The 26935-nt window shown below is 40.7% G+C and overlaps 1 protein-coding gene across 8 annotated transcripts in view; it reads right to left on the bottom strand.

Annotated features, from left to right (window-relative positions):
- Positions 1-26935, bottom strand: part of NRP1 (neuropilin 1) — a 146886-nt gene that overhangs the window by 117993 nt on the left and 1958 nt on the right. For all 8 annotated transcript variants that reach the window (XM_070501140.1, XM_044762201.2, XM_014849621.3 and 5 more), the window contains exons 2-3: positions 26387-26910; positions 22913-23087 (exon numbers count right to left, since the gene is read on the bottom strand). In XM_070501140.1, the coding sequence (XP_070357241.1) occupies positions 22913-23087; positions 26387-26459 (248 nt within the window). In that variant the 5' untranslated portion in view covers positions 26460-26910. The remainder of the gene's footprint in view (positions 1-22912; positions 23088-26386; positions 26911-26935) is intronic.

Genomic DNA, 26935 nt, shown 5'->3' with positions numbered 1-26935 from the left:
CCTTGATCAAAAGATGGCTTTTGGATAAGACTTCCCCCCAATTTTCAGCCATTAGCACTTTCCAGATCAGATGCTCTCTTGGAGGGCACATTACTAGCCATCCATGGCAGAGCTGCTGGGCATCTTGCCAGGAGTCCAAGGGCCACACAGAAATTGCAAGAAGAATAAGTTGCAGCTGCTCTGTCTGTTAATGAGGAGGTGGGGCCTGGAGAAACACAAAGATTTCCTCTGAGCAATGGCCCAGGCTGGGAGCCCCCTCCCAGTTAACAGCCAGGGAGGGCAAGCTGATCAGACTTCAGTTCAGGCTAGGAAAGGGGCTCAGGAGAGATGTGTGAGGTGCCTCTGGCAGCTTTGGGGACCCCAAAGTTTGGAAATAAGAATAATGACTCTAAACACAAAGGTTGGTTTTATCCCTGTGATTAGTAAGTGGCCTGAGGCCACTTCAAAACCATTTTTGAGAAATAAGAGCATAGTCGATGACTTATTGGTGGGAGACATCATTCCATGTAAAAGTTTGGGTTATGTTTGTTTTTAGAATCAACTTTATTACTTTATAGTCTCAGCTCATGTTTTCAAAGTCAAGTACATTTTTGTCGAAGGCAGTTAATCCTGCCTCTGTAATTTCATTTTAATCTATCAAATTCAGACAAAATCTGTCCCCCAACAGTCACAATATTTTGCATTCCTTTTAAGTGAATCAATCCTGTCTGTGAACCTCAATATGTAAGAACGGAGTGAGAGGGAGAGCAATCAATGCTGTTATCTTCTTTCTAAATTGGGCAAATAGATCAAAGTGTCCCCAAACAAACAAACAAACATTTTTAAAAGACCTTCTCTCCTGTCTTGGTCTGATCTATAGAGCTCATCCTTCCTGTTAATTACCTGACAGGAGAAAGGGCGCTTTGACTCCTGATCACACGCTCCTCTGGAGCACTCAGCTGGCACTCACAACCTCCTTTGTTTCATTTGCTGTCTAATTATTTGGATAAACTCCATCTTCTGAAATAGATTATACACTTTTAAATCCCAGGGGATTATAGCATAATTCTTGGTCTCTCCCTTCCATGCTCCATAGGTACCAACAGATCAGTAACACTTTCACGTTTAAACTCTGTCTTATTTCATTTCCAATTGACAATGATCCCAGGGCCTTATTTCATTATCACAGAGAAACAAAGTGATGAGGCCGAAATCTGTCAGTGTGAATGGCTGTTTAGTCTCAATGTGTCTAAGTCAGAGGTTGGTAGTTAACAAGAAGACAGTAAATGTTAAATGTGATGGAGGTGGAAGGAGGAAAGTGAAGTTTCACTCACACAACCAAACTGAGTAACCACTTAGAAAACAGCTTATTTATACTTCAGTTACAGCATTCACCATCTCAGACTGTAAGATATCTGTTCACGAGTCCTGTCTGCCTCATGGACTACAACTCCTTCAAGGACAGTAAGCAAAGCGTTATTCATCTTTCTGTACCCAGTACCCACTGTGGTATTGGTATATGATACAGACTCCTGAATGTTTTTACTGAATAAGATCAAATAATATTGGCATGGTGATGAGAAATAACAATTGAAGATTCTGATTTTTCAAATTTTGAGAATCTGATTTTCCCTCAAGATATAAATGAGGGATTCAACCAAATCACATGAGAGAACAAGTATTTCCTGTGTGGTGCTTAGCTGTTCTCGGGAAAGAACTAAATGTAATTTGGGTAACACATCAACAAAGGCCAAACAGTTGAAAATGACTGAAACACATTTTAATAATTAGTTTAGGAGTTGACCCAAGACACGTCTTCACTGAAATACTTTGTATTTTTGGCCTCCACTCCCTTTTCTTTCACTGATTTACTTTTCTTCGTTTGAATGGAACCCCCTCCCCCCCAGAAGGACTATATCTTCACTGCTAAAAACTGAGAACAAAAAGAAGAGAATGGGGGAAGAAAACAAACACCACCACAAGAGAACCTTGGCAGCAATTTTCTCTTCTATCGGTTTCTCCATCGGCCACCTCTGTCTTGCTCTACAAGACCTCTCCTGGATGGAATGCCTTGAATCCATTATTGCCTCCCTGGTCCCTTTGCTCTTCAGCACCCAGAGGTACCAGAACTCTAGTATATGATTGTTCCCTAGCAGCCATCCTGATGTCATTATCCAATTCAAATTGACCTTTCAGATAAGCTGTGTCTTTCACTCCATGCTCTGAGGAATGAAATGGCCATAGCGTGGGCACTCAATCTACTCATCTCCTTTTATTTGTGGCCCCAATTCAGTCTAGGTCTGAATCTTTACAGAAATGGATGGCACTCCTCACAGATGGCATCCGGCCACTGCTTGAAAGCTTCTAGGGGTAGAGGAGCTTACTGCCTTATGAGATAGTCCATCACTAGGGTAGAAATGGAGTAGCAAGCCATGTGCCTTGAGTCTAAGTGATGAAACCCAAAAAGCAAAAGCATCCATACAACTAGATTGTTTTAAAGTAATGTAAACAATCAAATCAATTCTTTGTAACTGAAGAATGATCTGCTATAGAACAATGTGCACCATGATGGTGTGTTCTGCCAGGCTACAAATGAGCACCTCGTAACATGACAGTGGCCCAACCACAACACACAGGGAGAGCAGTGGGGATCAATGGCTTAGGGAGATCTCACTGGTAACTCTGTTCTGAAGATTTGCTGTCATATATTTAGGTGGATAAAAACCAGTATAATGTGCTGAATTGCATTTGTACAAACAGATATAATGTACTAAAACCATTTTTTTAAATGTATGAACATTTCAAGTTAAAATAACTCAAGGCTGAATCTGGACATCCTAGGTAAATCATATTTTATGGAAGTTAGGTTTGTCATGGTATAGTAGGACGGTAATGTCTACCCATTGGTCCCTGGTATACCCTTCGAGATGAAACCAAGGAAGTTCTAAACCCTCGGAAGTAGCCCTTCAAAAGTAGTTGCCAAAGGGGTACATGCATCCCAAAGCACTACACTGTGAATATGCACCACCTGGAACAAATAATGAATAGGAAAAGCAACATGGCTGAAGAGGAAGAGATCATTGTCCTGGGAATCAGCAGAACCGAGTTTGCACCATAGACTCACTCACCGGGTAAGTCACTCACTGTTGAAACTCCAGTTTCTTCATCCATCAAACAGTGGGATTAAAATATAAATCTGAGGTTATCATCTCAACTAGCTGCCAAGCAGTATGTGTGTGTTTATAACATTCTACACATTTTAAAAAATGTGAATTATGCCTAAAAGTTTATGACGGGAACACAATTCTGGGTCTTTTAGTAAAAAAAATTTAACTCCAGCTATTATACATGTAAGGAGGGGTGGTGGGTGCAGGAAAGTTACTGTTTATATTAACTCGCTAAGGTCAAATCCATTTTTTTTTTCCAACTCTTTGTTACTTGCTTGGGCTGGCCTGCAAACACATTTCTATTATTGGCAAAGAGCTGTCTACATCTAGCGCACATTGTTTCTCAGCATAAATAAAAGAGACAGGAACAGTGAGCATAAAACCACTGCCGGGCTCAGATGTGGTGTTTACCAAGGCAGCTGCTTTTGCATTCTCGGGGTCAGTAGGGTGTGTGTCATTGTGTGTGTATGTGTGTGTATCTATGTAAGATCCAACAGTCTCTGAAAACAACTTCATCCTCTTTTTTGCCATAAAGATTCTGAATTCAAAGCAACTTCAAAAATGATAAGGGAACAAGGAGGTAGGCGACCACTAAAACAATATGATAAAACATATTCTATCCCCATGCTGGTCAGTTTACAAGTTTCTTTGACAGATAATTGCTAGTTATCAATGACATAGTAGCTGACATAGTAGCATTATTTAGCAGATTGCACTTAGTTTATTTCCTTAGTGTTTCACACCTTTGCTAAAGGTAGTCAAGGATAACTTAGCTGCCCTATAAAGGGTCACCTAAGGAAAAGCAATTGTATGCTTAACATCTGGGAAAAATATTCCCTGTAGGGCAGGTTTCATGAGAACAACGTTATTTCCCAGAAGACTTTTGCCTTCCAGCTTCAGGCTTTGTTTTTCTAGGAATTGTTTAGTAATTCTGGAATTAATGAGTGACAGAACTTTTGATTGAATCAATATTGACTGAAATTAGTTTGTATACATAGATGTGACTACTTTTGTGGGAGTTGGAGTGACTTTTTCGTTTTTTTTTTAAAGATTGGCACCTGAGCTAACAACTGTTGCCAATCTTCTTTCTTTCTTTTTTTTTCCTTCTTTTTTCTCCCTGAATCCCCCCAGTACATAGTTGTATATTTTAGCTGTGGGTCCTTCTAGTTGTAGCATGTGGGACACCACCTCAACGTGGCCCGACGTGCAGTGCCATGTCCACGCCTGGGATGCGAACCAGAGAAACCCCGGGCAGCCAAGGGCCGAAGGAGAGTGCGCGAACTTAACCACTGGGCCACGGGGCCGGCCCTGGAGTGAATTTCTTAAGAAAGCACAGCAAGAAGAGATGCAGGGCACAGCTACAGCTGCCTGACAGAGGCAAACAGAAGCCTAACTTTATGGACTTCTCCATGCTCTACATATGTTAAAACAACAGGCTGATCCATAGCTTCCTTGCTTAGTTTCCAAATGACCTTGTGACAAAAGCAGATTTACTCCCTTCCCTAGACTATAGCTGGCATTCACCATCCCACAAGCTCCAATCTTCATAAAGGGAACACTGGAAAACTTAGCTCCCAATTCTTGACAGCTGCAAATTCAGATGTTTTCACATAAAGCGGAATTTCCAGTTAAGACGGCCTGCAGACCAGATCTGTCTGACTGCCTGTTTTTGTAAATAAAGTTTTATTGGAGCACAGCCACGCTCATTCACGTGCCTGTTGTCTATGGCTTCTTTCACACCATAGTGAGAGAGTCGAGCAGTTGAGACTGCGACTGTCTTGATAGCAAAGCCTAAAGCATTTACTATCTGGTCCTTTTCAGAAAGTGTGCCAACTCCTAATTTAAAGTATCAATTTATATCATAAAAATTATCAATTTCTTTGAAAATGTAGATGTGGTTTTAAAGTAAATGTCACCAATCTCCCCTACCCCTGAGAATGACCCTCTAAAGCAAGTTGGATAATTTGTATCAAGAATCTTCATACTATCCTTATTGTTCAGTTCAGGAACCATACTTCCAGAAATCTCTTCTTCTAAAGAAATTCTCAAAGATACATAAAGACTTACACAAACAGATGTCCATCTCCACATTATTCAAAATGATTTATAACTGTGAACAATTGAAAACAATCGAAATATCCTAAGCAGTTTGAATAAAAATTGCTAATTTTGAAAAGATAATGTGATTTTTAAAATGCATGTTTTAAAAACTATTTGAGGGCTTAACATAATACGTAAAATGTAATTTTAAGAGAAAATGATATGATAAAAGTGTCCATGGAGCATGATCATCTCAATTTTTTTTAACATACGCATATTTCTAAATGTGAAGGAAAAAGACTGAAAAAAGATATGAAAATATAGATAGCATTATCTTTGAGTAGTAGGATTATGAGTGACTTTGTTATGCTTTTCAAATATTTATTTCAAGGAAAAATATGCAGCGTGGTTCCATCATACATATGCAACTTCAGTGTGTATGCATATATCCACAAAAACCTATTGTACAAAACAGAATGTGGGATTTGCCCAACCACAGAGAAAATTTTTATTTAGAATTATAAAAAGGAAAACAATTTTTTAAAAAAGAATCTGCAGACCTTGAGTTTTAAAAAAGTGATTCTACTGACTACATATATTAGACATTATTCAAAACAAAGAAATTAATCCAAAAATTGTTATTGGGCTTATATAACAATTAGATTTTAAAGTTTATTTTCAATAACTCTGTGCTCAAGAAAAAGAAATATGTATGCCTTTTTACTTAATTAACAAAACGTTTGTTCCAAATCAAACTCTCCTCCACCATTCTGTGGTTAGCCTATTTCTAGAAAAGCCTGCTTCCACATGTGGACTAAAGCTGGCAGATTTGTAACACCTGTGCAATCACTTTTTCCTCAAGCCCACGGCAGACCCTGCAGTCTATGAGCCACCCCCTTCCAAGAAGTTTCCTCAAGAAAGGCCACTACTAATTTATCAGAAGTATCACGTGACATCAGACATACTTGCCATCCTTGACATGGCTACATAACAGTTTTGGCATGTTAATTCTAGTTTTCCAACTTCCCTTAAGACTAAATGGTCAAACCCATTTTTATCAGCATTGATCTTGATCATCTTACTTCAAAAGCAATAGAATGTTGTGTATATATTTCAAATGCACCTCAAAATGTCTGCAATGGACCTACCGTCTCGCTTTTTACTATTTATGTTACCGATACCACGGTTACTTCAGACCCTAAGATGGAGACATCCATATAATCATTAACATTTCCATCTCCCCTCAACTCCTCCCACTGGTCAAGTTCTGCCATGTCTCCTTGAGGATGTCTCTTTCTTTCTATTTCTACCGTCACCAGTTCCCTTCAGGAAGTGGATGGGGACCTTTAGTGGGAAGAGATAAAGATGGAATGGTAAGATAAAGCATTCTACTCCTTTATTTAGTCATAAACGTTTTTATTGAACAATTATTATTTTTGTACCCTGGCTAGGGATATGAGGTAGAAAAGTTTCCTCCAGTTTCTTTCTATCCTTTCTGTTTAATTTGTGCCACCTGAAGAACCAGTAAAATGGCTGCCAGGACTTATAAACCAACTCCAAAAAGTCACAGCTGATTGTGTTCAGTCCCCCACTGAAAGATTCCCATATATGAACCACCCAGAGGCCATGTCTCCATCAGCCCTGCAGTGCTGGCTTCTGGCAAACATATACCTTAAAGCAATCCCAAACCATCCTGGGAAGCTTTGGAAGGCACACGGTCACTCTGTTCGTGTCTACTGCTTCCTGAGGGCTGTCACTCGGGAGCTGCAGGAGAGTGAAAGAGGACTGAATGGGGCCTATAATTAAAGGCAAAGATGACAAGACCGGAAGTCAGAACTAGCCAGTGAGCGCCAGGTGTGGAGACTAGGCACACGGTGGGCAAGTATGTAGGGTTGGAGATTGAGTAAACCTGGGAAACAAGAGCAGCTCAGAGGAGGGCTGAATCCTAGAAGGTCTGGAACCCCTCAGAGGGCTACAAGTAGAGAGCACAGAGCAACCAGGAACTAACCTGATGCTCAGCCAAGATTTGCCTCAGCCAGACGTTTTTCATATGCATCTTGTTTGAAGCGAGAGCCAGGTCCCAAGTGAAAGCTGCAGATAATGAGGATCAGCAGGCTGGAAGGGCACGGAGAGAGCACAAAGGACAGCTCCTGAGGTGGCAGACATCTTGTTTATCACAGTCTTTCTAGAATATAAGTACCAATGAGGGCAGGGAATGATGTCTCTTTTGTTCACTGTTCTATCTCTAAACAGTAACTGGCACATTTCTAGGTGGTCAACAAATACTTGTTGAATGAATGACTGAGCGAATGAGGTGACAGGCAACAGTTGAGGTGCTCAGAGGAAGAATTCTGCTGTCCAAATAAACAATGTTTTGGAAAAGTGTCTGAATTTACCCCAACTTCCAAGTTTCTGAGTTCTGAATTTATTACCACACGCACTTTTTTCTTAGTAGTTATTGTGATGAATGTGTAACAGTGAACTCAGGTTTGCCATCGGTCTCAGGGCCTGTCAATCAATATATAAACCAAACTCTAAAACAACATCGATAAGAAACACGAAGAGTTTACATTTCAATGTCAGTCCCAGGAAAGATGTAATGACAAAAATAATGGGGGTTGACAGTTCTGGTTCTTTTTTATATCGTGGTGTTTAGAAATACTAGACATTTTCCAATTAATGCTTGGAATTAGCTAAAAACCCTAGACGTTAGTCCACTGTTGATCGTTTGCTTTAACAAAAATAGGACTCAAGAGGACCAAACAGAAGAGAAAAGTATAATTAATGTGTTCATTCATTTCAGGTCCTGTTTACATTTGAATCTTGAATGACTTAGATTTATTTTTTTAAATCAAGTTTCCTGCCTATAATAGAATCATTAACAGAGCTCTCTAATCTTTATTGGTAACACATCTACGCTTAAAGTGTTCGGAAGTGCCCAGTCCAATGTGCCAAGGAAAGGACACGTGCAGAAGGGCAGCAAGTTTTAATCACATTTCTGTCCCTGTTTAGCCTTTGGCAAGTTGCTTTATCTTTATATATTTTAGAGATTTCCTTTTAAAATGGGTCTAGTACAAATAAACAATTTCCCAAGGATGTGTGAATTAACCAGTGGTTATAAAGAGCTTTGCAGCGATGATGTGCTATCAATGCTAAGTCAAATTACAAAATTGCACCTTTGCAAAAATGCTATTGTGAGAATAAATGAATCTGATCATTGCATTTACAGTGTGATTTGCTTCTGGAATAGAATATTCATAATGGGCCTCAGCAGGCAACAATAAGTGCCATCTTATCTCCTGTTGATAGACCACAATTTCAAAAAATTATTTTTACAATGGCGTCTGAATAAGCTCCTTAATTCGAAACTGTTTTACAAATAGATACATAGCTTATTACATAGCTTATGCTGCCTTTGAGACATAAAGAATGAGGTAGGATTCGTTAACAAAATTGCTGTTGTCACTCCTTCGTATTTTTTCCAATGTAATTTCTATTCTTTACAATCTAATTTTGAAAGACTGTGGGGAAGAAAACGACAAGGTGAAAGCTGCTTCTGTGTTAGTGATCAAATCCAAGTTCAGGTTAACATTCAGGTTCTCACTGCAGTCAAATTACACCTCGAACCCGGCTTGTGGCTCATCTAGTTTCAAGAGCAAACAACCCATTCCTGACACAGAATTTCCACTGCCTGCAAATGTTATGTTCAACACCAGCAGAGCCATAAATGCGTATTTCTGAGGGCCACATTCCCATCTCTTCTAAATAACTGATTAGATAAAACATACCTGTTAATGGGTAGGACAAAGGTCTAGGTAAAAAAGTGGACAATGCCTTGGCATAAATATTGTCAAAAGAGAGTCTAAAATATCTGATACAATTTAGGGGTGGGAAACTGACAGAAAATATGTGACTCGGAGAAAAAAAGAGTAGGAAGAGGGGTGGGGTTTTTTGGTAAAAGGCAGGGAGGATCTGGGCTGAGCTGGGGTAGCTCAGATGTGGGAGAGAAGAAAGAAAAGCAGGCGGACTTTCTTGTCAAAGTCCAAAGAAAGGCCCAGGGGTTGGGGCCAGGCTAACTGGTCAGAAAAGACATCTCTGGAATTTGCTCTGCTGGCAACAGGATTCCCCTGCATGGATAGAATCCTGCTATATTGGAGGCAAAAGGGCTTAAAGAGCAGAGCCCACCCCTGTCATTTCACAGACGAGGAAACGCAGACCTAGAAAGATTAACCACTTGAGCCCACAGTGACTTAGAGGCCGCATCACTTCTAGAAGCCAGGATCATGATGATTCCCACAGGCTCACACGTGAAGGCCACTCTGTCACTTAAGCAGGTCTCCCGAGGAAACTACAGACGTGGTCAACACAGGACTAGCATGGAGTAGAGTAAGTTGAGGGCATCATCAGGTAGCGCTTCTGCCTCCGCCCCAGCTAATTAGTTACCCCACAGAACCACAAGAGTTTATCATCTAAGTCATTCTGTTCTCTGGATGCAGACAAACCAGAGGTGTGAGAATGAGGGCAGGGTCTGGATTTCTAGACTAGACAGATAACAGAAATATTTGGAAATGGCCCAGAAAACTCAGTGTAAGTAAGGAAATGACACTGGGGAGCTCTTAAGAAATAAGAAACCCAGCTATGGTGGCTGAGAGTCCTTTCTGTCATGGGAGCAGCTGTGCATCTGCCACTTCTGTGTCTCTTCCTCTTGGGTTGATGCTAGCCCGCTGTGACACACAGCTTCAAGAAATGCTTAGGAAACACTGCTCTAGCGAGAGAGGGGTGAGCCAGGGGAACAGCCAAAACCCCTCATTGTCCATTTCAGAAATGCCCCCCATAGTTCCCCCTCCAGGGCAGCATCTTCATGGAGTTGCACTACGACACAGGACTTGGTGTTGATCTGGGCAGGGGAGGCATCGTGTGTTAACTTCTCTAATGGAGAAGCTCACTTTATACATCTTCCCCAGCAAGCCTGCTATGAGGCTCACACATGCACTTATTGGGGTTACCAGCTGGAATGGAAGAAGGCTCTAAATTATTTGTGTTGAATTTATGTAAAGGTGGTTTGGACGTGAGCCCGGATATGAATACACAATAGACAAAGTTTACAGAGTTGTGACACAAAGTCCCAAGAGTTGTGGGCACGTCAGAAAATACTTAGCAATCAGGACATATTAATACACATGTTAATGCATTTTATGCCTCTAACTCCAAAACAGATTATGGAGATGACTGTGAAACAGAAAGAAAAGCTCCCAGTCAAGCACTACCTCTGCCTATTTTTTGAGATTTAGCTAAAGCTATCCACAAGTAGAAATCTAGGCTTTTAAAAATAGAAGTTAGAGGTTTTCAGAAGAAAAAAATTTGTTTGACTCCACTCCCCAGGAAAATGAAGGGTTTACCATGTAAACGACAAGTGTAAATGTGCATTTTTATCATCTGATTAAGTTAGAGCTTTTCCTAAAGAGCTGACGTGGTTCTTCTGTGCTAGATGAACACAGTGGAGAAGACTCACGGATGTCAGTCGGTCAATTCAATTCAGCTATATAAATTGAGCACCAACTATATACAAAGCACTATGGTGGGCTCTGCAAGTGGGAGAATACAGTGTCAGTCTTGTTCTTGAGTTCCTCGTGAACTAGCTGGGTGGGTAGCAGCAGAATACTAACGATTATGACATGATGCAGACTATTGTAAGGAACGTGAATGATGCATAAGCACAGTTTTTGGGGGTGTCAGAGGACAGAGTAGGGAGAAATCATGTTTGATTGGTAGTTGGTTCTCAGGAATGGCTTTAGGAAGGAGACAATTTCAGATGGAACTGGGATGATGTGCAACACTTTGACAGAGGGACACAGGTCCGTGAAGGGCATTTACCTACCCTCCCCACATCTCTGAAGGAAACACTCTATGAGTAAGCATAGGGAGGAAAGCAGGGGTGAGTTTGACGAACTCCAAGGAGATCATTTTGGCCAGAAGATACAAGGGAAACACAGGAGACAAGACAGAGAGGCAGGTGGGGGCAACATGGTGGGAGGCTGAGAAGAAAGGAAGAAATGGGGACTCCCAGTGTTTCTAAGCAGAGGGAAGAACAAAGAAAGCCCCTTAGGAGACTAATGCAATTGTGTCAGGGGTAGGTTAAAAAATGTTAGAATTTGAGTGGTAACAGTAGAAACATGAGAGAAAAGGTAAATACAAGGGACATTGCAGATACATAATTTAGAAGCTTTTAAACTGACCAGATTTGAGGGATAAATAAGAATCAGAAGACATTCCAGAGTTTTCAGTTTAGATACATAGGGAAGAAAGGAACCAATAAGAGAAAGAAAGGGCAGCAGAGAAGTCATTTGTAGGGAAAGGTGCAAAATTTGATTTCTCATGGTGGCCACAGTCAATCATCCAGACAGTCAACATAACCCAGAAAGAATTCAGAAGTTTGAGTGCAGTGCTTAGGTCAAATCTAGAGCTGGACAGAAATGTGAGTATTATCTGACCTGAGACGCTAAGATCAAAACGGAAATCCAGGGAGAAGACGTTCGGGGCATACTTGGCAAATGCTCCTTTTTAGTGTTGGAGGAGAAAGAGAAATAGGCCAAAAAGAGACGTGGTCAGAGACCCGGAAAGGAAACCAAGAAGATGTAGTGTCATGAGACGCAGCAAAGAAGAAAGCTCCAATGCATAGAGAGTAGTCAGTTGTGTATAATGTTGTAGAAAGGTTGAAGAAATTAAGGCCAATGGGTTCGGGCTTTAGAAGAGTAATTGAAGTATACCATTTGTGCAAGCAGTTTCAGTGAACTGGAGGGGACAGAAATTATGCTGAGAAGAGAAAGTTTAGTTCTGGAGTATAGATACCACTTTCAATACCCTTGGCCGTAATAGGAGAGAGAAAAAGAGATGAAACATTTGTCGAGGGGTAACAAGGTCCAAGGAGTATTTTTTTTACTTATGAGTGGGAAAGTCCTACACAATCTATTTGACCCATGGAGGCCCAGAATGGGCCCACAAGAAGGAAAGCAAACCCTTTCTGCCTGAGTTCCCAGCCACACACACCCTAGTCATTCAAACAAAAGCAGAGCTGAGAGTACTGTTGAGCGGCTACAGATATAATTTTATCATATTAGGTCATTCATGAGGGTGAGGTGGGCAGAAGGGACTAAAAGGGTAACCTCTTCTCTGCCACAATCCTACGGGCCTTCCTGCGCACATGCTCTTCATCTCAGCCACTGAGAACCCCGGGTACTATTGGGACTTCTGCCATAACCAGACATGGAAAGGAGACGGCAACGTTAAAGGACCTGGGGCCACTAGAAAAGGAGGGAAAGGGATGAGAATGGGAGGGACCATCAATTTAAAACCTATAATTTTCCCAGCTGCTTTTCTCTATGAATTTATACCACAAAATCCACGTAGTTTCCTCTCTCTCAGACATGAATATAATGGCACTATTTGGATTAACTGATTGGGAAGGACTGACATCCCAGCTGTACCTACCATGATGTTGGCTCCCACCTTCCTATTTAAGTATGGGCTGGTTTACAGTCTGAATGTCCTGAATATACTTATAAGTCCTTAGGCACACTTGGGAAAATAATGATTTTTTTTAAGCCATTAATGCTATTACCATGTTTGTCACATTGAGATAGCATCTTCCGTAAGACTTTGCCAGAAACTCCATCCGTCTAAATTTTCAGAAGACTTCAACAATTATAACAGGCTTAACTAGCCAACTTATGATAAGAACATTCAGAAATTCTTGTTGGCTGAATACATGCTGAGCATGAGATGCTATCTCTGTCGCCGTGCTTTTGAAATATTTATAAGTGCCTCCTCCTAAGGATGCAGACGTTATTGTTTACAGTCTGAACTTACTTTAAGGAACAAAACCTGCGGATGCACTTCCTGTTGTAAATACCTAGGCTTTATTCAACATACTTCTCTTGTATTCATACGACACTTCCACCTACATTATCTCATCAACACTGTGTGATTGAGATAGGTGGAGGAAGGAAAGCATTTTTTCTTCAGAAAGAAACGGGAAAAAGATGAATTGAAGCTGTGTCTGGGTCATGTTGCTGATGTGGTTACATCTTCTGAGCCACACTGGTTAACATTGTCAAAGCCACAGTATTAACGGTGCCATAATCGAGCCATTCACAGACTATGACCTGCCTCTACGACCTGCATCTTGTGTCACAGATGGGAATGAATGGCAGAGGTGCAATTATAACTGATGTCCTTAATTCTCACCAGAACACTTTTCACAGGGAGCTGCTAACATGGTCCCCTGATAATCAAAACTCCCTGGCTCGAGTTAATGAACTCACACACACATCAGGTACCAGGCCAGAACAGGTGAAGAGGGAAATGAAGATGTGTCTAGAAGGACTGAACCAATATATTCTAACAGTTACTCAGTCGTGTCCTCAGCCAGGAACAAAGAAATTGGCACTGGAATAAAGAATAAGGGAAATGCAAAACTCTCCTTGGAAAAAAAAGGAAAAATTTCAATCAGTGCTAAAAAACTCATCCTTCCCTCAGCCTAGTGTCAACGCTGTCGCTGAGAAATAAAATTATGAGCCAGCCCTTGTAAAGTGAAGAAGCTGCTAGGGCAGTTTGGGCGATGTTTTGGCTCAGATGGAGCCGAGGCTGAGATCCATTCCAAACAGAAAGAAGAGGGTCAGGCCACGTGCGTGGAAGAGGCGGCCCCCCCCGCTCTGTCACTCTCCAGGCAATCTGTAGTCTTGGCCTGTGCTGCTGGGAACCAGGGGCTCCAACATGCAAGTTCTGATGCCTCCAACCAGGTCGGGGGGAGGGGGCAACCTAGCCAGACTCCCTGAACGCGGAAATGCAGCTACCACCTCCACGTTTGGGCTGCCTTTCCAAAAGGTGGCCACCCAGACTGACCACTCACTACAGTAGTTATCCCAAGTGCCCCTTTCACTGTCCCTTCACTGAATTTCCCTGGTCTCTTCGCCAGATTACCTACTGTGGCCCATAGACTCTATTCAGGCTAACCCTGTGTTTCTCTCCCTCTATTCTTCATGTACCAGATTTCAATTGCAATAAAACTGTCAGCTGTTCAGTTCAGTTAAACTAGTGCCTATTATGTGCAGAGCATGCTGTGGGATTGTGGATGGCAGAAACACAAGGCGTGGTTTCCACCTTCCTACAGTTCGCCACCCACCAGGAGACAAACCCTTACCTGTACACTTACAACAAAGAACCTAAACAGGTGGGTGTTAGAGCAGAGGTGCCAATAGAGTCAGACTGTCAAATTAATGGAGATTTGTCATTTTTATTGGTTGCCATTTGTTCAAAAGAGTGGATTGATCCAGAAATTAAAATTTTAATATATTTTAATCATCTTTCTGGTGACCAAATTTGTTGACAAATAAATGTCCACTGTCTTAAGTTATTCAAGAATGGACAGACAGGAAAGAACCAAGATAAAAGGTAGAACAGCAGTCTGGTTTAGCCAGGTGTTCCCACCTCTAAAAAACAACGTGATCCCAAACCACATGAAGTCATCCTCAGAGCCACCAAGTTTGTGGGGGTTTGTGTCCTTTATTTTTTTGAGTCAAGAGTGTGTTCTTTTTTTCTTTAAATTTGGGAAATTACTGGTCTTAATTTTTTAAAAATTATCTATCTAGGACTAATACTTTGACCACATGTTAATTTTTTCATGCCATTTCACTGATTGCCTTTATCTTACACAACAGCTGACCTGCGATAGCTCTCATTGGTTGGAGAGTCAGACAAGGAGTTGGAATCGTGACTCTGTTAACTGGCCTTTGCCACCTCTGACTGTTCTAATGAAATGTAAGAACTGAAATAAGGAGACATCTACCATCCTCTTTCATCCTGGGACCAGCCCCTCTCTGTGACAAGCCAGTCTATCACAGAAGCAACAAGCCATCACCTCCAACATGGCTGACTGATTATACAAGTATCTGACCAGATAAAAACAAAATACTCTGGGGCATCTGTTTCTTCTCAAAAGACACTCTTCTATTTCTCACAGGACCCCCGGGCCTGAGCAACCACGCTCTCTTATCCCTGACAGAGTCACCATGGCAAATACACGTATTGAAATTTTACAAATATGGGAGCTGTGGGAGAGCAAAACTTTTCTGCTCTTTGCCTGAGATTCAGTAAATGAGCAGTGCTTAGGAGAAAACACAGCCTGCTGACTTCTGGGCTGGGAGAAAGCACGGGTTGCAGCTGGTATCTCATGTGTCCTTGAACCAATCGTGTAAATGGAACCCTTGTGCTGCCTGCTTATCAGGCTTCAAATAAATATTGTATTTACATGTGCTTTGTGCTTTCAAATTCCATCAACCAAAGGGACCAGAATTTAGGTATTTTCCCCCAGGATTTCATTCCTAAGTTAAGGCAAGTTTTGACGAAGTGGAAAATCACCAATTACTTGGAAGTTTCTATGCACAGTTTTTACCAGTGCTTACTTCATATGAACTAAGAGTTCAAAAATTAAGTCCTTCCTCAGAATTAATTGGTTTGTACTTAAAGTTTTGTGTGAGGTATTTCATGGAAGAAAATGGCTGCTTGAATAAAAAATAAGCTGGCAGCATTTTGTAAGAATTTTCTCATTCAAAAGTCACATCCCAAGCCCCATTGCTCACAAAGGTGGAAAGACACTTGGTGCAACAGCTGAGCCTTTGGGCTCAGTTAACTTAGCTTCTCGAAACCTCAGTGCTGCCATCTGTAAAATGGGGCTGACAGGGAGAGATTAAGTAAGATCACATGCACAGAGGGCTTGGCAGGTGCAGGGTGGGCCCATAGCGAGGAGCTGACAGTAAGAACCAGCCTCAATGGCTCCTTTCTAAACACTCAATTGACTATTTAAATTAAAGGAGAAAAACATGTTGACCAAATAAGATACAAGATATGTGCAACAGAGACCTAGGCTTGATGAGGAGAAAAAACAGGTTATAAGGCAACTGAATGGACACACGCCAAAAGTTTTCTTTTTCTCCTGCTCTTTTGCAGAATTTAGGAGAGTTCTGAATGAATGCAGTTCACTTTCTAAGCTATCTGTAAAGACTAAGTGGTTTCAACCATAACCCAGCGTAATGTGTTTGGTGTCCTTCACAGTCAGTCTGAGTTATACTGACCTCATAGCATCCCTAAATGACCTAGAGACGGGACACAGTTCAACCCATCAGAGATAGCAGGGGAAATCTCCCTTTGAGGTGCTATGTTCTGCCAAGTCAGTGACTCCTACATTCAGGGTTGATGACAAACACTCAATTACAAGGCACTTGGAACCTGATCTGAATGCTAATCTTGTCTCTTGTTCTTCTGTAGGCTTAATGACCAGTGTTGACGAATACTACAATGGCAATTAGCTAAGTTTATTTTGTAGCCTTCTTTACAAGCTCACACACACATGCACATATGTGTTTGTGTGTGTACATCTGCCGAAGTATGTCAGCCTGCATGCAAGGATCAAGTTTTATGCTGGAAAGGAGCTGAAAATGTGCATGCCCGCTGAAGGCATATGTCTCACTTGGATTGGTTTTTAAGTGCCTGCTCCCCAAAGTGAAATCTGGTTGGAAATGCCATGCACATGTTGATTCAATTCGATAAGATTTCAACTAACCTTCTCTTTTAGCTTCTCATAAAGTTTGCTTCTTTCAAATTGCAGAAATGCCTAACACACAACCACCTTGTAACACTCAAACTTCATTAAGATCAAATGTGATTGCTTATAGTAAGAAATAATAAAGAAAATTAATTTTATTAAACACATGGGGTTCTGCTCAAAAAAATCAGTGCTAATGGGGAAAAAAATCAAAGGGGAGAGAGTAGATAATTATCTGCCTGAGTGGTGACCGTGGATGCTGCAGGCGGTGGCAACAACATTGGCCAGCAGCTGTGAGAAGCGTTCACCTTACCAGCTCGACAGTCTTGGAACTGAATTGAGCTTGGTGTGGCGCCTCTCACAGTGCCCATGTTGGGAAGTTACTTGAGATCAAAACCAGCAATGAAAAGATGAGGAAAAATAAAGCAAAGGAAGATTTTTCTGAATATGCCTTGCATGTCAAGCAGGCTCCAGACTGAAAACTTGGTGTTTATTTTAACATAACCATAATATATGCAACAAATACAAGATATTTCTACGGTAGTCACTGAAAAGAATTATAACGTCTCAGTACACCTCTGTTTTTCTGATTAGAAAGGGGATACTTCGCCTTTTTCTATCTCCATTCCAAAGAGTTTCACTCTATGCAAACGAGAGCATACACAGACTTCTAAGACTGTACTTTAGTTTTGTCTGATTTTGAAATTTATAAAAATGGAATCACACAAGTCAAGATAGCAGTTGCCCTTGAAGCCAAAGGTCAGCAACTGAAAGTGGACATCAGCGGCTTCTGCCTAGGAAGCTGGAAATGTTTACTATGGATTGATTATATGGATGTGCTCGCCTTGTAAAGTTTTATCAAACTTTACACTTCATGTATTTTTCTAGATATGGGTTGTACTTTAATTAACGGTACATTTACTTCTGTATTTCATATCGAAAATGGAGAAGTATTTTGGCATAAAATATCCACTGTTTTCCATAAAATAAAGTGTTTGTCTTGGTCTCAGTGATGATCTAAAACACAAGACCAGGACTAGAGCGAGGCACTTGCCTCGAATACAAAAAGCGAAAAACTCACTAATCAACATAAATCACACTTTAAAGAAAAATTCTAAAAAATTAATGCAAAAATCCATGCCGAACAAAGTAAATAAAGAAAAGATCAAAACAGAAAATATTACTTAGGGAAACCAAAAATGGAACTTGTATTCCCGAAATTGCCAATAAACGACTAAGTGACCATCGTATAATTAAATTTGCAGGAATAATCAGATTTGAGAAACTATGGTCAGATTAATTTTCATTCAGTGAGTTTATATTCTACGAAAATAAATGAAATGAATATGTTTCAAACTTTGTAAACTTAGGTAATTTTAAAAGTAGCATTAAAGAAACAATGCATGATTTATTCCAACAAAATTCCAAACCTCGAGTATCATCTCTAACTATAATTTTATTATAATTAAACTTCTCATGAAGTTGCAAGAGTGAAATCTTCCTCTGATTGCATTGAATTAGGAAAAAGACAGCTATTATTGGTTACACAAAGAAGAGATTACAAATCTAAATTATAGGCAGAAAGGCAGCTATGCTCTGTGAGCCTGTGTCCTGGTGGAACCCTACAGAACAGCGCTGACGAGTCAGGCATTGCAGTCAGGAGCCTGTCAGCAGGAAGACCATGACCACACTGTCCCCCAACACTACCACCGTTTTAGATTCTCTTTCTGGAGATTCGAGTTCATTTTCTCAATGTTTTTAACCCAATGTCTGTGAAATTTTTATTGGTCCCCAGATGACGACATCTGATCTGAATGTAACCACAAACCTCTTTGCTCAGCAGTATTTGTCACAAACCATTATAAATTATCATGCTGATAGTTTGCATTGCTGGGAAACCGGAAAAGTTCCATAAATTCTAACTACTGTATCAATGACATTCTTGTTTACTATGCAGATATAAAGCTGTATGAGATTCAAGATGTCCACCTCACCACTGAAGCAAACTTTCGTGGAGTAAAATCGAACTAGCTCAGTGTAAATACTGAGAACCATTTACAACGAACAACGAACACGGCTTTCTGAGAAACACTCAGCAGGTTGCTTTTTTCTTGCTTTTCTGCTTTTAACTGTGCTTTGACATTCACAAGCATGGAGGATTTTGCAAAAAAGAGAAACCGTCACTCCTCTCACTCCCTCAGCACCTTCTCCTCTCAGAGCATTCTCTAGCTACCTTCCTTATGCCAACACGACAATAAAGCCAGGCAGTACATCTTGCTAGAAATCCTGGCACCATGGTAGCCCTGCAGACAGATGCTCTCCTGCTCCACTGACTGAATGGTCAATACCACGCCTTGTTCATTGAAAGAATTCAAGGAGTTAGAATATTATGTTTTTGATATTTACTTGTAATGAAACCTGATTCACTGGTGGCATAAACATAGATTGTTGTACTTTAAAACTCGCAGGCACAACTTGCACATTCATGTTCCCTGAAGAAACCTCCCCCGTTGATATCCACTGAAGAAGACTTTTTGGAAGGTTAGGTCTATCCTTTACTTAGGTACCAGGTCAGTCTTGGTGCTGTTCACATGAAAAGTTGTGAATGTACACATTTTCCTATATTGTTAAAATTATGAAATGGTTTTTTATTTAATTATAAATAAAACAGTAAAAATTTAAATAAAAAACATTTTTTCCTACCAGAACTTGTCTATTTAATTACTTATCCATCCCTACACCCTACCAAAAAAACTGCTTACTTAGGTTTCAAGGATGTTTCTCAATAAGCACATGTGCTAAGAATCAATTTCTTGAACTTTCACATGGCGAAAGTTGACTGTGCAAATACTCAGAGTTTTAAGAGAAAATGCAGGGTGTATTATAATGTGGACCATCCCATTACTGGATCAATATATTTAGCTTGACATATGCATAGTTTCGTATTTCCAAATATTCTAACAATCACCAAGTTGGTAAAGAAATAATAATAGTGATAACTTCTTGTGAGAGGAGCTTTTAATTTTTCAAAGGGCTTTCATATCCACACTCCATTTCATCTTATCAGTAACCTTATGACACTGCTACAGCAAGTACTTTTTATTGCCATTAGACGTGTAATACAGCTGAAAAAGGGAAAGACATTAAATATCTCCAATAAGACAAATAGCTTGTTCTTAACAGAAATGATAACCAAAAGCTTACGAGCTCTCTGAATGTGGTTTACTGTATCTAATTTTGTATCATCTCAAATACATTTTTGGAAGTAGACTAACAGCCTAACATAAATTACCAAAAAAACCCAAAAAGAACCAAAAATAACCCACCAAAACCCAAAACACTATGCTTTTGCGCATCCAACTTAAACTTTTGAAGGCTATGAATTTGTTCTTCTAAGAGTTTCTGGTGTTTCTCATTTTTGTACAGAATTCTAACTTTAAATTAACGCTGCAGATTCTTCTCACAGCCTTTACAAAGTTGGTAAGAATTGCACACATTTGTAGAATCTCCACCGCAACCTTCAACAATGACCAGGGGTCATGCGCACCAGCCTGGGAAGAGAGTGATGGCAATGTCTTAAATGCGTCTTCCTGGATCGTTTTTGGAATTTTCATTGATAAAATGATCAGGCAGCAACACTTCAAAATATGCCACAAGGATATTTTCTATGCCGTACTCTCCATTGACTTCATCAGGCTAAATATATCAGCCTTTTAAGGCTGGCCAGGAGGTGGCACCTTCACAGAGAACAAACCCTCAGTTGCTGCAATTAAGAAAACACCTAACTGTGGAGCATTAAAAAAAAGTCTCACCAGCATAATTACAGAAACAATCTTCTTGGCCATATCAGTTTCTTGAATATCTTGCTGATATCACTAAAACTGTCTTTCTATAAATCATAATTATCCTCTTTCTTATCTTTAAAAAAGAAAACTAAAAAGGTGCTCCACCAGTCCCACTAGACTCCACCTCACATCATGATATGGCAAATAATTATTTAAGGTTTACTATGTGCCAGACACTATTGTAAGCACTTTATATATATTAACTCACTCAGCTGGCTTCACTTTCTTATACTTGTCTGCCAGCTGTGTGCTGGAGCTGGCTTGCACCATCTCACAACAACCAATTATGCACATCTCTTTGCAAGTCTGTGCACACTGACATCACATGGGTAGTTTGCAATTGGCCATAGTGGGAATATTTACACTACAGAAATCGGTATATATTACAAATAAAGACTTGATTCACCCCCTCCCAAGACCCAGTTGTTGAACATTTACCAGCATACCACCGTTAATAACTACTGATTATTCTGAATTCTTTAGCTATTATATTACACACAAACATGGTCATGATTTTCAGATAAGGAGTTAGTAAACATGAGTTTATTGAAATCTAATAGCACCTTATTTTTGGGAATAAGGTTATTACTTGAGTATGTTTCACCAGAGTTTCTTAAAAATATCTTCTATAGCAGTTTAGGTATTGTCAAAAAGCAAAAAATAAAATAAAACAAAACAAAATGAAATGAAATAGCAAGTCTTCAGGTTGTCTAGGTGACTGCCATTGTAAAAACAGAATATTGGCAAAAAGATATATATATATATATCCAATGAACTCCCTGTTTCCTAGCAGTCACTGGAACACTCTATTAATGGCAACTTTCACACAAGATTAAAACGTCAATATAATGCCCTGAAGCACTTCTGAATCATAGAACAAAGATCAAATTGGAACTAGCACAATTTTATTGCGCTGTAGTATATGCTGATTATTTGGAAATTGATCAACAGTATATAAATATATGCTAATTCTCTAGGCACCAGAATGTTGGATTAACTAAATGATCTAATTTCCCTTCCTGTGAAAAACTAGTTTACCCTACCAACTCAACAGGTTGTTGAGGAATTCTTACAGGTGGAAACATTTGTATATCATTCTGTTCTTCCCTAAAAAGATTATATGTTTGGAAGTAGAATATTTCTAATAATGAATGTGCCTGGAATGTTTATATCCAATGGAAGTAGTAGCCTACAAGCATTGTATACAATTATATCAAACTGACCCATTTTAAAACTTGGGAAAACATATCAGTTCCTGAGAAATTCTTAGGAATTGAGATTTAAATAGATTATTTTCCTTTCTCAAAATTATTTGTATAGCTAAACTTCATTAAAGATCGATATTCAGCTTCAAGTCTCTGGAGAAGACAGCGTGTGCAGTGTAGCAGAACGGGATGATGTGGACAAGGCAGAGGCAGGTGGTCCGCTGGCCGACCAGAGACAAGAGAACACCTGGATCTGACAGGACTGCTGCCTGCAGGGTTAAAGCATATTTTCCACACTGTGGAAGGCAAAACCTACACACCAGTGCTTTCACATAAAGTGAGGAAATACAGTTCAGACTCTGTCTATGGTGAGAATGTTTTCATAATAACAAAATCTAGCATAAGTTGACGCTTAGTAACTTAACAACAGGAGAGAGCAAGACTAAAGCAGATGAAACAATGACTTGTTATTTGAGTCCCATTGTATTCATTGTGCACTGACAATTATTTTCTAGCATTTTCCATAAGAGACTTGCAATCAATCTACTACAAAAACCCCTCATCCAGCTTATCCTATATGCCTTATTTTTGTTCAATGACAATTTGTTTTTGTCACGTCAAACTCAATAAGATAAATACAGTTCTTAAATCACAAAATGTGTCAAAGATTTGCCAGAAAATATCCAACCTCACCATCTGTCAATGCAGTATATGTTAGTGAACCACGATATTTAATAAAGACTCAAGCAAGAGTTTAGGTTTCCAGTTCTTCCCCTTTCCCAGGGAAAAAAAACCAACACATGTATATACATTTCTTAAAAATGAGTTCCAAGACCAAACTGTTAACAGGAAAAAGAATAAAGACTACACATTTAAATATAATCTTCCTAGTTTGGGGAACTCAGAAATCGCTTAACATAATTTAATTTCCATGCCGCTGACATATGATCTGGCCTAGATTGGAGTCCCTCCTGGATTCATTCATATCCCCTATCAGAGGGACAGACATTTCCCCCTTAGCCACCCATGACCACTAGATGGTGCTGTGGCGCCCTGTTCAAAGGCGGTCTCACTTACTTGCAGTCTCTATCCTCCAAATCGAAGTGGGGGTTGAAGTTGATCATAATTCTCTGGTATGGGTCGGGAGCCTGAATCAGCCATTCACATTTTTCACTTGGGTGATAAGAATGAGGATAACCGGGAGATGTAAGATAGCCGGGGCTTTCAATCTTTATAGTATCGCCACATTTGTCTGCAATAAAAATAACATTTTAGTAGGTCTTTCCCTGACAACCGGTTAGATATTCCAACTCTCTATATAAATTACCAGTCATTAAACATTCCATAACTTCTTACAGGGAATGCCAAGAGGTCCCCGCAGGTCCTTCAGGTGGCGCTGATAGCAGCAGCCCACCAAGAACGCTCTGTGATCCCAGGAATGTTGGCTCAGGAGGAAAGAGGACTGAGAACTGACAGGGCTCCACTCCCCGCCCCCACAAAGTTCCGTCCCAAGAAAAAGGTCTTCTAGCATTCAAAACATTAAATCCCCTCAATGGATGTTAACATGGTCCCTAGGGAGCTTCTGCTAGACTTAATTATCCCCCAAGAAGTGTAATCGCATTAAGTAGCAAGTTCTAAGGGGAAGGTGACTAAAAGATGCTATCTGACCCCTGGTGTAGCTTTTTGATGATAAGCCTGGTCTGTGTCATTGATCAGTGGGGATTGTCTTCCAAGACAAACCTTTTTTGTTGTTGTTTTATCTGCCCATAAATCTAAGTGATTTTAAGTTATCTCTACTCTTGAGATCCAGAGCAAGAGAGAACAAAGTGTATTTGGTGAAGCAGAAAGAATTCTGCTCTACTGCTCCAAGCAAAGTTGCTCAGGTCTGGAGACTAGATCAAAGCAATAGGACAGAAAGAAAAATAAATAGCCACACAGCATTAATTCTAATTACCTATATGTTGAACAAAACCCAGCCACCCTGAGGGCTGGGCATCCCATAGGGTAAGCCCCATTCTCACATTCTGGGAAAGGGGAGCTAACTAGTTTTGAGCCTGCTTTTCAAAAACCCCCAGTGCTGAAGTGACTCAGTGAAAGCCAAATAAACCAGTCTCTGAGCTGCTTTATTGTTCGGCATAGATTCTCATTGTCACTTTTTATGATGGATTTCATACTGGAGAGCCTCAGACTGAAATGCTGCCACATTTATTGATGTTTAATTCTGAGCAATAAAAATTCGGTGCATAAACTATGTAAGAGGAACAGGTACGAAAGCAGTGAAATATACAAGCCTATCAATCACAAATTTTCAGTAATGGTATATATAGATTTTAATATTGCATCTAATAGATTCCCTGTGGAAAGAGAATGGCATTCTTTGCTCTCAGCATGAATTTATAAATCTACAGAATTTTATTACAGGAAAACCAGGTCAAATAGAAATGAAAGATGAAGTGCACATCAAAAATACATAAAGCTACATGCTTTACAGAAATCATTTCCCGTAAATTAAAAAGAAGACAATAGAAATTATATTGTTTTTCTCAATTGCTAGATGTTTCCGACTATGTTTCTTAGACTGAGGGTAGCCTTATACTGGTTTCCTTTGCCTTGGCTTTTAAAAGCTTAAGGTTTGCCAAGAAGAAATGATGCTGCAACCGGAGTTCAGAATCTCATTAATGATCATATTGGACTCTGAGATTCTACTGAGGCCCTTCCATTATTTTAAATGTGCAGAAAACTTGGAAAGTGACCCCATCTCATTACGTCTCCTCCAGCTCTGTGCAAACATCATGGCAGGGTCTGGCGTCTGTTAGAGGAGTGAAATTAAACAGCACTGCTTCAAGTCACTCGACAGAGTCACTTCAGAAGACATTTAGGTGGACTGAGTACCACACCAGAGCTCTTTAATCTGTGACTTCTGAGAAAGTGACAGTGTAATAAGATAATGTGGACTGGTGCACTCCCTGGCTCTGGTAAATCTCTCTAACAGTTGATTAAGAAAGAGCAGTTTCTAATGACTCTGGACCATTAGTCCTAAATAAGGTTAATGAATTAATTCAGCAGACACTGGTACTGGGAGGAGGTGGACATGGCTTCAAGAGGTCTGCTGAGCTACAGAGGCAATCACCGGCTCTGGGCACTGCAAACACAGCAGTACGGCTTACCCAGGCAAGCTCACCGACCCGAGCTCAGGTTCTCCCATTCCCCAGATTCCTGTTAAATTATATATATACACATTCAAACACATACACATATACCTGTGCGTACATGGCGTTTAAAACCTAAAGTCTGAAAGCTATTTGAATGGCTTCAAATCCATCGTGTGAACATCTCCATCACTGAATTAATGTCGCAGTTGTGGAGGGCAGAGTTACTATAATTTCTAAAGTCCAACCACTTGAGCTCTTTCAGTTGGAGGAGAATGTTATTTGATCCCCTGCCAGATTATAGAAAGATGCCACTAACTCAGGTTCATTAATAAATTGAACTCCACATTCACAATTTTGTGTGTGTGTGTGTGTGTGTGTGTTGCTTCCAAGAGTATCTTTTAGAACATTGCTTGGTAGCTGTTGGGGAAATCTATTGCTTCAATCACAAAACCTCCAAAAAGCATATTAGAGAGATTAACTTCCATCATAATATGTGATTGAAATTCTTCTTCGTGTGAACCCCTCCACTTGTGGTCTCTTATTAAAACAATATAACACGGTAAGTAGCGGATGTTCTTTTCTTCTAATTACTCTGATTGAAATCTAAGCCAGACAAAAGTAAATATTTGATAATTAGTTAATAATAATTGCTAAAGACGTACTGTAAAGAGAATTTCATATCCTCGCCTTCGATTACTTTACAGTGTAAGTCAAACACGTTATTTAGGTTACAGCATAGTCTTTCATTTACTTAAGAGTGAGTGGTTTAAAGATGAGTGGAAGCTGCAACTAGGTTAGGGATTTTCAGATATCCTGGTGCCTTTCCCTGTGTACATCAGATTCCTTTATTGACACTACGTAACTTTCATTCATGCTCCAGACGGCTTAGGGACGATTTACAAAGGCGCAGGGAGTTCCATCAGCCAACAAGCCGCTATCTCCTGCAGGCACCCACCACAGGAAACGGTTCAGGGGAGCTGCAAGAGAGCCAGCAAGTTCTCCTGGTAAAGTGTTCATTAACTTTCAACAGCCATCAGATTTTTGAAAGGGAGTCTCATCTAATTGCCTTTGGGAGGAAACATTATTAAGATAATTGGTGTGCTGATCTGGGAAGGTAGGCAGCTCTGCCTTGTAACAGAGGTAGGAAAACCCCCGCAGCCAAACAACCAACTTCAGCAAGGAGCCGGAAGACTTGAAATCTTCCTGCCCTAAACCGAATGATCGTATTTTTCCGCCTGGATAAAAGTTCCCTTCGCCCGGGAGGTGGCTGCTCCAGGTTCATCCTGGCAGCTCTGCGTGAGTCCCGTGGCTGGGGCGGGAAGCCCAACCCCGGCCGGACGCGGGCAGCCGGGGAGCCCCGGGCGCCGCGCTGTCACACGCGCCTCCGCCTGTCACTTACCGTTGCGAAAAGCGCCGGCCAGGGCGAGGGCGAGGGCGAGCGCGGCGCAGAGCAGCGGCAGCCCCCTCTCCATTCTCCCTTCGCCGGATCCCCAGGCAGACGCGGGAGAACGAGAACGTGCGGGGTGAAAACGAGCAAAGGGGTAATCTCAACAATCCGAAGCGCTTCCACTCCGCCCAGAGCTGTAAAATCCTCAGTCCGTCCCGGAGAAAGGGAAGCCGCGAGGCGATGCCTGGATCCGAGAGAAACGCTCCTCTTTTTGTGTCTCAAGTCGCCTGCATCCTGTCATTTAGCTTCGGTTTCCTCTCTCTTTTCCCACACTTGTTCCTCTTCCAGGAGCCACTGCCCGGGCCATGTCTCAAAAAAAAAAAAAAAAAAAAAAGGGAGGGGGGCTGGGAGGGGGCGGAGGGAGGTAGGGAAACACACACCAAAGCCAATTTCCAGAAACAAAAAAATAAAAAATCCAGCTTGCTTCTGGACCCGTTGGAGCCGAGGAGCTGGCGCCCAGGGGAGGTCCGGGGTGTCTGCGTGAAGGAGAGGAGCAAGCAA

Source organism: Equus asinus, chromosome 29 (assembly GCF_041296235.1).
Source record: "Equus asinus isolate D_3611 breed Donkey chromosome 29, EquAss-T2T_v2, whole genome shotgun sequence".
Lineage (NCBI taxonomy): Eukaryota > Metazoa > Chordata > Mammalia > Perissodactyla > Equidae > Equus > Equus asinus.
Note: the sequence above shows the minus strand (reverse complement) of the source record. Positions and strands in the feature narration are given on the sequence as shown.